Below are 12,537 nucleotides of genomic sequence, written 5' to 3'. Positions count from 1 at the left end.
TTTGTGTTCTGTGTTTTTTTTTTTTTTAAGACAGGGTCTCACTGTGTAGTTCAAGCTGGCCTTGAACTCTGGCCTTAAACTGTTAGTGACCCTCCTGCCTCAGCCTCCCAAGTGCTGGGATTACAGGAGTGTACCACCACACCAGGCAAGCATTTCTTAAAAGGGAAATTTATTAATGTTCTTAGAACTAAGAGATAACCACTTAAAATTTCTATATACTGTATTTCTTTCAAGATATATATTTATAGACATTTAAAAATGATACTTACATATGAAACTGTTGGTGCAACAACTAAGATAGAATAAACCATTTCAGTCATTATTCTTGAATAAAAATCACTGCATATTATTTCTGGCTTTGGCCCCAGAATGTAGACTTTTAGCTGTATTTAATGACATTTTCTTAATAGGTTATAATTGAACATCAGATTTATATTTCTAAAAACTTGCCCCTCTGTGAATTCTTTGTAATGTTCATTTCTTCAGTTTTTGCTCTTGATTTTAGTAATTACTGAACAGAAAGGGAATACATAATAATGTAAAATAATGCTCAAAAGCAGAGAGTGGGTGAAGCCAAAAACAATACCAAAACCCTAAACTATTACTGGCTTGCCTATTTTGATAATTCACATGAAGCTTAGTGTGTTCCCTATCTTTTAAGACTAGCTCCTGAATGTTATTACTTCTATTAGCAGAAGAAACATTATTATGGAACTTTAAAAAATCCACAGATAAGAAAGTTAGTTAATGTTTTTAGTCTAGTGAATGTTCATGTGATTATTAGTTAAAAATGATTTCTGGCTGGTGAAAGCCACAGAAAATATGAAAAACATGAAACAAATGTTTCAAATAATCCTGCTTAATGCTACTGCTTTAATGCTAAATTTAAACTATTAGGATAACACTTAAGTAGGAATAACAAAATAGGTGCTTGTAAAAGGTATAGAATGGGGAAGTAAATATTTAGGATTTCCTACTTTTTGTATGCTTCCATTACTCATAGAAGTTGTTGTAGGAATTAATTTGAGTTTATTTGAGTGAAATTTCTTTTTAAGCTGAAAATGCAAGGGTTTTAATTACTAACCAGAGGTTGGTCAGTATTTTTTGTGAAGGCCCAACTATTGAATATTTCTGATTCATGAGCCAGTCTTTATTGAAACTACTCCATTCTACCAGGATAGCAGGAAAGCAGCCATATACAATACATAAGGGAGTGAACATACTTGTGTTCTGGAAAAATTAAAAAAAAAAAAAAGAGTAGATTTTACCTGTGGTTGTGGATGGTGTCAGAAAAATTAAATAATAGAAGACAAGGAAAATTATATACTGAACATTCTGGTAATATGATGTGAAATAATGTAGTTTTCCATCATTTTTGTTTGTTTTAAAATTACCTTATTTGAAAATTTGCTTCATATGTTATATATTTTGGCAGATACTTTCCAGCTTATATAAGAAGAAATGTAGCATGTCATTTGAGCATGAACAGTTAACTATTAACAAGACCTTGTTATAATGCTTTCTTGTATTCTGAATCTCTTATGTCTGTCTGTGCATGTGTTTAAATAGAATTTTACAAGTGAACTTAACTAAATGTTTAAATAAGTACAAAGTTGTAAATAATGTTAAAAGGTAGATCTCCTGAGAGGAAACACGAAAGATGAACAGATAAATAGCACTGGCATATTCTTTTTTGTTCATGCCTTTTTCTGTGGGGGTATATATTTCAATGTGTCTAATGAAGTCTAAGTAACTTTTATAGATGACTTACGAATATGGCAGGTATACCATGGCTCAAGTTAGTCTAGACCTGGCTTTACCTGCTTCTACCATTAGAAGAAAAAAAAATTGAGTTTCCCTAACTTAGTAATGTTAAGCCAAGATAACAAATATCCAGGTTACTCCTATATCATGTCTTGCTCATTTGGTGTGTAGCAGAGATGACCTTAAAGGGGGATGGAAATTATGTACATTGGGGTTAGCCATGGAATGGAGTAAGGACTGGCAAACCTGATTGTTTGACTAGGATACATGTCTCATATTCCTGAGTAAAAGTAGTTGCAAGTGCAGTTATGTTGGAAATTTTTAAATTCATAAAGTTTATTTGTAGCATTAATATAGTAGAAAAACCTAATGCTAAATTTTTGCCTTTTTTATGGCTGTATTTTCCCTGCCTCTATTGGTGCTATAATAATATTTTTGAATAACATTTTCAACTTAAGTGAAGGTTCATGTGAAAAGAAGATCATCATTTATTCATCAGAAAGACACTTGATGTCAACATCTAGTCCACATGAGAATAATATTTAGATATTGTATCTACCGAATTTTAACTAAGAATGAGTAAGATTAATTTGTGTCTCCTTTATTAGTATTCAGCAGTCACTTACAGTTTTAGTTCCACGTGTCTGGCCTTTTTTGCATCACACTATATCATCAGTTCGAAGAGCAGCATTGGAAACTCTATTTACGTTATTATCAACACAGGACCAGGTAAGAACAAATAATTATATGTAGCAGTCTTGAAGTGTGTGTAAATTAATTTTGTAAATAAACCTGATCCTTAGTTTACCCTTACTACATATTCAGTGATCAGAATGCTTGGCCTAGTGGAAGTGGTCTGGTGACCATATAAACATAAAAATATAATCACCATGAGGGCAGAAATATTTTAATAGTTTGTTCTAGGTTGTATTCTCTCAGCACTAACACAAAGGAAGTCCTCAGTAAATATTTGTTGAATGAATAATTAATAATAGTCCCTGTAGTAAGCCTGTTAGTCAGTCTTTTGTTTGCTTTGAGTGGCTGACAGGTGGTTTGCAGAACCCATCCCATGTTGGAAAGGCTATATTTGAAGCTTTGAGTACTGTATTGTGTGTGTGTGTGTGTGTGTGTGTGTGTGTGTTTTGTACTGGAGATTGAACCCAGGGCCTCACAGATGCTAGCAAAGTACTCTACCCCTGAGCTTCATTGCCAGTCATTTTTATTTTTTGAATAGGTTCTGATTAAGTTGCCCAAGCTAGCCTCTAACTTGAAATCCTCAGCCTCCGGGCAGCTGGGATTACAGGCATGGGTCACTGGGCCCCAGCTGAAGTAGCTTTTAAAGACTAGTGGCTCTTATAAACTCCTCATAAAAGTTATTTAATCTTTAGAGCATGCTGTTTCCAAGAATAGAATACTTTAGGAGTTACACATTGAAATGCGTACTGAGATCATTCAGGTAGTACCAGTATGGATGGAGCCTGTGGTGAGCTGAGGTATCCTTCCTGTGTTTATAAAAGGTTTCTGTTTTAAAATATACTTGTAGATCAAATGATATCTTAAGGGAAATACCAGCAAAGAATCCACTCTGCTAGCATGCTATGTACACAGGTACAATCTTTTTTTTTTTTTTTTTTTGTCTCTTTGAGACCAGGTTTCACTATGCAGTTCAGGCTGGCCTTGAACTTACTTTGTAGCCCAGGCTGGCCTTAAACTCTTGGTGATCCTCCTGTCTCAGCCTCCCAAGTGCTGGGATTGCAGGCATGCACCACCATCTCAATCATTTTTAAAAAGCACCAGGTAATATTTTTAGAAAATAGGTTATTGCATGAACAAATGTTTCTTAGTGTACCCTAACCATGTGTTTCCATGTGAATTAGGGCTATTCCATATAGATCTGCTTTAATTTGCAGCATGATATTGTACTGAACTTTTGTGAATAAATATCTATAAATTGTGTTTTGCATTATATTTTTGATTTTTGTCTAATCAGAATCTTTGCAGAGAAACTGTCAGGTCTGTTTTATAATTCTCCATTGATCAGGCATGGTCTGATATAACTGGCATGGGTTGTTCTTAATTTTCTGCCTAAAAAATTGTGATTTTTGCGTAAATGTTTCTGATGCAAGTGTTCTTCAGTTTACTTTATAAAAACCTCCTAAAGCCATCAAATGTCTTCTTGTCATGTGGTTCTGTTTTTGTTTCTCTTTGTGGTTTTTTTACATACGGACTATTTTTAAGAGCAGTTTTGGGTTTACAGAAAAATTGAAGAAGTGCAGGAGGTCCCATGTTTCTTTTCTTTTTTTTTTTTGAGATAGGGTCTTGCTATGTAGTTCAGGCTGACCTAGAATTCATTATTTACTCTGTAGGTCAGGTTGGCTCAAACTTGCAGCAATCATCCTGCCTCAGCCTCCCAAGTGCTGGTATTACAGGCGTGCCCGACCCTGCCTGTCCCATATGTTTCTTTATCCCTTCCACCACTCACATAATTAATCTATTGGTAATATCTCTCATTAGCATAATATATTTGTTAAAATTAATGAACTAGTATTGATACATAATTTTTAACTAAAGTCTGTACTCATTTTATAGATTGGGTTTTGACAAATGTACAATAGTGATATATTCTACCCTTACAGTATCATCAGAGTAAACTGCTCCTAAAAATTCCGTGTTCCACCCGTTCTTCTTGCCATTCCATTCCTTGAATCCTTGGCAAACACTGATTTTCTTGGTGTTGCCTTTCCCGAATATTATAACTGGAATTATATAGTGTGCAGTCTTTTCAGATTGACTTCTTTCACTTGGCGATCCGAAATTATCATTTCTCTACATCTTTTCATGGCTTTGTGGCTCCTTTTTATCATTGAATAATCTGTTGTATGGGTGCACTATAGTTCATTTATCTGTTTACTTATAAACATTTTTGTGTAAGTTTTGGTGTAGGCATAAGTTTTCAATTCGCGTAATGTAAACACCAAAGAGTATACAGTTGCTGTATTGTTTCATAAGAGTCTGTTTAATTTTATGAGAAACTACCAAACTATCTGCCAGAATGTACATTTGCATTTCCACCAGCAATAGGTTAGAATTCCTGTTGGTCCATGCTGTAGCCAGTATTTATTGTCAGTATTTTGGATTTTATTTATTCTAATAGATATTTGCTGGCATTTTTTATTGTCTTACTTTACCATTTCTTAATGCTACATGATTTTGAGCATTTGTATATGCTTTTCTGTTGTCTATCTGTCTTTGCTGAGGTCTGTTCAGATCTTTAGCCCGTGTTTAAATGGGTTGCTTATTTTCTTATTGTTGAATTCAAGAGTTCTTTTTATATTTTTGGATACAAGTCTACCTTTTTCTCCTATGCCCTGCTATTCCTTAAAAAGTATTAAGGTACCTGTAAGCTCTTTTAAACATGTGTAGCTTTTAAAGCTGGGCTTGGTGGCATAAGCGTGTAACCCCAGCACTTGGGAGGCTTAGGCAGGAGGATTGCCATGAGTTTGAGGCCATCCTCAGTTACATAACGAGTTCAAGGCCAGCCTGGACTACATTGTTTGTTTGAACCATCCTTGCATTCCTGGGATGAATCCAACTTGGTCATGAGTCAATCTGTCTCAAACAAACAAAAACACTTTTAGCTTTTTATTATTTAAATTATTTTATTATTTATTATTTTATTATTTATTTTCAGCTTTGTTTACATTATTAGGAAATAAGGTATTTTATAGAAGTGAATTTTCCAAATAATTGAGACATACTTTTTTTGCCACCAAAAATAACTGTTAAAATGACTAACATGTTAGATCATCATCTTAAAGTATATTGAACATGTTAACAGTTTTTAAAAATATTTATTTAGTTTTTGAGACAGGATCTCTCTCTGTAATTCAGGCTGGCCTTAAACTCACTAGGTTGTCCATGCTGATTTTGAACTCAAGCAGTCCTGCTCCAGCCCCGCAAGTGCTGGGATTAAAGGTGTACACCATCACTCCCAGCAAATTAACAGCTTTTATTGAATCAGTACCAGTGTTGCTTGTACAGTGGTTGTAAAACTGTGTTACTGTCAGTAATTGAGTTGTTCATTTTCAGTTTCTTTTTCCTAGTTTTTCCTGCTCTTAGTTGTAATTGTGACTTATCACTTGTTAGTCTTATAATGTGATGCCTACTCCCTTATTTTAATTTATTATTATTATTTTTTTTTTGTCTTTTTGAGACCAGGTCTGGCTATGTAGTTCAAGCTGGCCTTGAGCTCACTTTGTAGCCTAGGCTGGTCTCGAACTCGCAACGATCCGCCTGCCTCAACCTCCCGAGTGCTGGGATTACAGGCGTGCGCCACCACGCCCAGCCTACTCCCTTATTTTAAAAATTTTAGTCTAAACCCTGGGATCAGTCATACCTCCTTCATCTTCAGTTTTTTGGTGGTACTAGGGATTGAACCCAGGGTGTATTGAGCTACATCTCTCAGCCCTGTTTTGTTTTGTTAATTTTGAGACAGGGTCTTACTGATTTGCCCAGGCTGACCTCGACATTGCAATCCTTGTGTTTCAGCCTCCCAAATACTGGAACTACAGGCATGCAACACTGTATGTGCCTGGCTAAATATTTTTATCTATCTATCTGTCTGTCTGTCTATCTATCTATCTGTCTATATTATTAGGGATCTATCTCTTTATCTATCTGTATTATTGGGGATTGAACTCAGGACCTTTTCACTGAGGTACATTCTTAGTCCTTTTTTATTTTGAGACAGGGTCTTGCTATAGTTATCCAGTCTGTCCTTGAACTCTATCCTCCTACCTTAGCCTCCCCGAGTACTTGGATTATGTGCATCTGCCACCATGCTTACCTTTTATTAATCTTAAGGTACCAACAACATGTACTCTTTAAGGAACTCTTAGAATAAACCACATCTGATACTTTATCTGTTACTATATTATTCCTTATAGATTACTTGATAGTTACTTGTTGATTGATTCTTAGCTATGCAGACTCTCTTATACACTTCGATGATTCCTTCCTGCAGTTTTAAAATTCAAAATTCAAAGTTCATTGTAAAGTGCATTCTGAGGATTAAATCATTCTGGCTTGTCCCACTTACCATGTCTGTTCACACGTATTATTGCAAAATAATAAATTTTATGCAGTTACTGACTCCAACCTTGTTGGGATGTCAGGGTTTATATAATGTAATGCATTCAACCTCATTAGTCTAAAATTTGAAAAATTGTGAATTTCAAAACATTATCTAGTCCTTGGAAATTTGGATCATAAATGATAAACATGTGGTAATAATAAAATCTACCCTTATTTTAACTTGCCTTCCTTTTTCTGAACTGCCTCCTTGCCTTTGAACCCTTCTAAGTATAGCCAGTTAGCTCTGTGGAGAGGGCAGGGGGAGGTCCTCGGGGTTGAACCCAGGGCTTTTCACATGCTAGGCCAAGTGCTCTGCCCCCAGCCGAGTGAGCAGTCCTAAATAGAAACAATCATAATGTAAAGAGCAGTCAACTAGAGCTTTTCATTGCTAGTTACCTCTTCAATGGTATAATGAAAAGGACCTTTAACTAAACAAAAGATCTGGGTTCTAACTTTGGGCTTACCATTTGTTAACTTTGCAACCTTGTTCAAGTTATTCAACCCTCTTCAGTTAGACATCAAGTGAGATAAAGTACATGGTTAGTTCCTCTGGCAACCAGCCCCAATTCAAAAGCTTTCTAGTGATCTATCAAGAGTCATTTCATTGAAAGAGAAGCAGTTCTCCCTAACTCATTCCTGGAAGCAAGTATCATCCTGATACCAAAACCAGAGAAAGACCCAACCAAAAAAGAGAACTACAGACCAATTTGTGTAATGAGCATACATGCAAAAATCCTCAATAAAATAGTAGCAAACTAGGGGCTGGGGATTTAGCACAGCGGCACAGCACCTGCCTGGCAACTGTGAGGTCCTAGGTTCGATTCCCGGTACCGGAAAAAACCCAAGCACCGCCCCCCGCCAAAAGAAAGAAAGATAAGGATCATTTGGGCTGGGGATATAGCTCAGTGGCATAAGTGCCTGTCTGGCAAGCGCAAGCTTGTAAGTTCGATCCCCGGTACCTCAAAAAGGAAAAAAAAAAAAAAAAATAGTAGCAAACAGAATGCAACAAATCATCAAGAACATTATATATCATGACCAAGTTGGATTCATCCCAGGAATGCAAGGATGGTTCAATATATACAAATCAATAAATGTAATACACCATATCAACAGAGCCAAAGACAAAAATCACATGATCATCTCAATAAATGCAGAAAAAGCTTTTGATAAAGTCCAGCACTCGGGCTGGTGATTTAGCTCAGCAGCACAGCGCCTGCCTGGCAAGCGCAAGGTCATGAGTTTGATTCCCGGTACTGGAAAAAAAAAACCAAACCAAAAAAAGAAGTCCAACACTCATTCATGATAAAAACCCTACTGAAAATCAGAATAGATGGTATTTGCCTCAGTCTCATAAAAGCCATGTATGACAAACCAACAGCCAAACATCATACTAAATGGACCCCAAACTGAAAGCTTTCACTTTAAAATCAGGAATAAGACAAGGATGTCCACTGTCACCACTCCTTTTCAATATAGTTCTGGAAACATTAGCCAGAGCAATTGTACAAGAGAGACAGAGAGATAAAAGGAATAAGGATAGGAAAGGAAGAAGTTAAATTATCATTATTCACAGATGACACAGAAGAGCCCAAAAACACCACCAAAAGACTTGTAGATTTAGTAACAAAATTCAGTAGCATAACTGGATAGAAAGTCAACACTTAAAAATCAATAGCATTCCTGTACACAAACAACAAACATACTGAGAGAAATTAGGGAAACCGTACCTTCCATAATAGCATCCAAAAAGTTGAAATACTTGGAATCAATCTAACAAAGGAAGTAAAAGATCTATACAGTGAAAGTTATAGTATTCTGAAAAGAGATTGAAGAGGATTTCAGGAAATAGATATTCCTTGCTCATGAATAGGAAGAACCCACATTGTGAAAATGACCATAATCCCAAAAGTTATACAAGTGTAATGCAATCCCGATTAAAATACCATTGATATACCTCACAGATCTAGAGAAAACTTCCTAAAATTCATCTGGAACCAGAAGAGACCCAGAGCAGCAAAAGCAGTCTTGGGCAACAAAGGCAAGGCAGAAAGTATTACAATCCCTGATTTGAAGTTATACTACAAAGCAACTGTGATAAAATCAGCATGGTACTGGAAAAAATACAGACCTGAGGATCAGTGGAACAGATTAGAAAATGCAGACACAACTACACACTCAGCCACCTTATCTTTGACAAAAAGGCCAAACATGTTCACTGCAAGAAAGCCTCTTTAATAAATGGTGCTAGAAAAACTGGCTTTCCACATGCTGAAGAGTAAAACTAGACCCATTGTCCATCACCATGCACCAAACTAAAGTCAAAATAGATCAAAGATCTTAGGACTGGGGATATAGCTCAGTGGTGTAAGTGCCTACCTGGTAAGCGCAAGGTTGTAAGTTCGATTCCTGGTACCAAAAAAAAAAAAAAAAAAAAGGATCAAAGATCTAAATATTTACTCTTTTTAGGTTATTATACTAGGGAGCCAATATGGTGTTTACACATGCAGGTCTGATTTATTTCATTTATGACTGTGGTCTTGCATACCTGTATCTGATAATCTGAGCAACTACTTTGAAGATAAAAATAAGTAATACAGCAACCATTGTTGATTTCCTGTCATCTTGTTTTGAAATTCTGTATTTTTATAGTTTTTGTGTTGTTTTGTTTTTGTCTTCCTTATTTTGTTTTTGTTTTTTTCACTTTTAAAATTAAAAAAATTAAATATTAAAACAAACACAATCTACTGGAAGAGAAATTAAGTAGAAATCTTGAAGTCATGGGGTAGGCAGAGAGTTCATGAACAAAAACCAAACTGCATGGGAAATACTTTAAAGAATCAACAACTGGGGTCTCATCTTATTGAAAAGATTTTACACATCAAAAGAAATCAACAGAGTAAAAAAACCCATGAGTTGGGAAAAAAGTTTTAGCCAACTATACCGCAGAGAAAAGACTTCTATTTAGAACATATAAAGAATTTTTAACAATCAGGCCCCCAAAATTCAAAGACCCAATCCAAAATGAGCATCTGAGATGAATACACAACTTCTCAGATGAAGAAATACAAATGGCAAATAAATATATGAAAAAATGTTCAATATCATTGGTCATTCGATAAATGCAAATTAAAACAATACTGAGATCCCATCTCACCCCAGAAGGAATGGCTGTCATCAGGAATCAACCAATAACAAATGCTGGCGAGGCTGTGGGGAGAAAGGAACCCTTCTCCATTGTTGGTGGGAGTTTAGACTGGTACAACCACCACTGTGGAAATCAGTGTGGAGATTCCTCAAAAAACTAGGATTAGAGGTCCCATTCAACCCAGCTATTCCCCTTCTTCGAACTTGCAACAAATTGAAAATATCACATCACAGTGATATATGTGCACCCATGTTTATAGCACTGCCATTTGTCATAGGTAAATCTTGGAAACAACCCAAATGCCCATCAGCTGAGGAATGGATAAAAAAGATAAGGTATTTTTACATAATGGAGTACTACTCAGCTATAAAGAAAAACTCAAGGCTTTTATAGGTAAATGGATGCAACTAGAGACCATACTCATAAGTCAAATAAATCAGACTCACATGCGTAAACATCATATTGTCCTCCTAGTGTAAGAAAGAGTAAATAAAATCTGAAAGGTACAATAGATAGTGTGAAAGGGAGAGAAACTGCTCAAAAGGAAAGAAAAACTGAAATAGGGGAAAGGAGAAAACGGAAGGGGAAAATAATACACACACACACACACACGCACACATGATAGCTAAGATAATGATACTGCTAATTTCTATCAGTCTATTGAAAGGAACAGTTAATGTTTATTTGATCAATTTTGCATGCCTGTATCTGGTAATCTAAACAACTACTTTGAAGATAACAATATGTACTATAACAACCAGTGTTAATTTCCTATCGTCTTGTTTTGAAATGCTGTCATTTAAAAAAAAATTGGGGGGGCTAGGGATTTAGCTTAGTGGCACAGCACCTGCCTGGCAAGTACAGGGTCGTGAGTTCGATTCCCAGTACCGGAAAAACAAAACAAAACAAAACAAAAAAAGGGGGCTGGGGATTGAGCTCAGTGGCAAAGTGCCTGCCTGGCAAGCGCAAGGTTGTGAGTTCATTCCTGGTACCGGAAGAAAAACAAAACAAAGAAAAGTTTCAGTCTCATTTTAAAAAAAATTTATTCTCTTTAAAATAAAAAAGTCATTTCCACACAAACTGAAGTATAATTGAAAGGGGCTTACTATAAATAACCTCAGTAATTCAATTTCCACAGATTTTAGAAGCTCTATTCCAACCAAAAATTGTGAGAAATTTAGCATTATTATCACCTACTCTCTCTGACTTTGGACTGTTTCCAGTAGGCACCATGGATTTATTCAACAAATATGTAAGTGCCTGATAATGTACTTGCAGCTTTCTAGGTAATGTTAAGAGACAAGATCTCTGCCCTCTATAGTAAACTGGGAAACTAGATGAGACAGCAAAAGATACATAACTAGACAAGAATAACAAATAATTCTCTTGGTATTGTATGCTCTGTAAGTTTTGACAAATACATAATGATGTATATCAACCATTGTAGTAGTATGCAGAATAATTTCATTGCCTTAAAAATCCTCTCTGCTTTACCTAGTCATTCTTCCTTCTCTGAACCCCTCAAAACCACTCATCTTTTTATTGTCTCCATAGTTTTTACCTTTTCTTGAATGTCATATATCATAGCTGGAGTTTTATAATATGCAACCTTTTCACTTAAGAAGATGCATTCAGGTTTCCTCCATGTCTTTTCCTGGCTCGATAGCTCATTTCTTTTTTAGTATTTATTAATATTTCATTGTCTCTTGTTCCACAGTTTATCCATTCATGTATTGAATACCTTGGATATTCTCAAGTTTTGGCAGTAATGCAGAAAGCTGCCATAAACATTTGTATGGGTTTTTATATGGACATAAGTTTTTAACCTCTTGTGGGCAAAGACCAAGGAGCATGATTGGTTGGTTATAGTGTAGAAGGATGTTTAAGAAATTTCCAAATTGTCCTCCAAGGTAGACATCGTTTTGCCCTTCTACCAGTGAATGAGAGTTCTGTTGTTCCACATTCTAGCTAGTATTTAGTGTTGTCGGTGTTCTGGATTTAAGCTTTTCTGATAGGCATATAGTGATATCTCATTGTTTTAATATGCATTATTCTGGTAACAAATGATTGTGGACCATCTTTTCATATGTTTATTGACATAGGCATTATACTTTAGAGGAGCTTTAATTTCACAGCAAAATTGAGGGGGAAATATAGTATTCTTATGTGTGGTGGATTGACAACTCGTGGTCAACTTACAACACCCACCTGAACTGAACCAGTGTGGTGCTGGATGTGGGAGGTGTACCTGAGGATTGTTGCCAGCAGGTATAAAAGGCAGAACTGGAGAAAAGGCTATTAGAGGTGTTGGGAAGCTGTTGGAAGCTCTTTGGTAGCTGTAGGGAGCTGTTGGTTTTCCTAGAGGAGTTTGTCCTGCTGGGTTTGCTGATGAACATGGCTGTTCTCATTGGAGGAGGAGCTCAGGACCTCATTGTGGCTGAGAATGGCTGTGCTTCACTTTAGGGGAGCGCTGGTCCTCACTTTGAGCATCGCTT

At 36.0% G+C, this 12,537-nt stretch overlaps 1 protein-coding gene across 1 annotated transcript in view; it reads left to right on the top strand.

Moving 5' to 3' along the window:
* The window catches only part of Btaf1 (BTAF1 RNA polymerase II, B-TFIID transcription factor-associated, 170kDa), a gene marked incomplete in the record, with an annotated part of 110,688 nt that overhangs the window by 42,248 nt on the left and 55,903 nt on the right, over nt 1-12,537 (top strand). Inside the window, 1 exon segment of the mRNA XM_013514876.1 lies at nt 2,373-2,493. Coding sequence (XP_013370330.1) covers nt 2,373-2,493 — 121 coding nt within the window.

Source organism: Chinchilla lanigera, unplaced genomic scaffold (genome assembly GCF_000276665.1).
Source record: "Chinchilla lanigera isolate Chin_1 unplaced genomic scaffold, ChiLan1.0 scaffold00024, whole genome shotgun sequence".
Lineage (NCBI taxonomy): Eukaryota > Metazoa > Chordata > Mammalia > Rodentia > Chinchillidae > Chinchilla > Chinchilla lanigera.
This window is presented reverse-complemented; position numbering and strand designations above follow the sequence as displayed.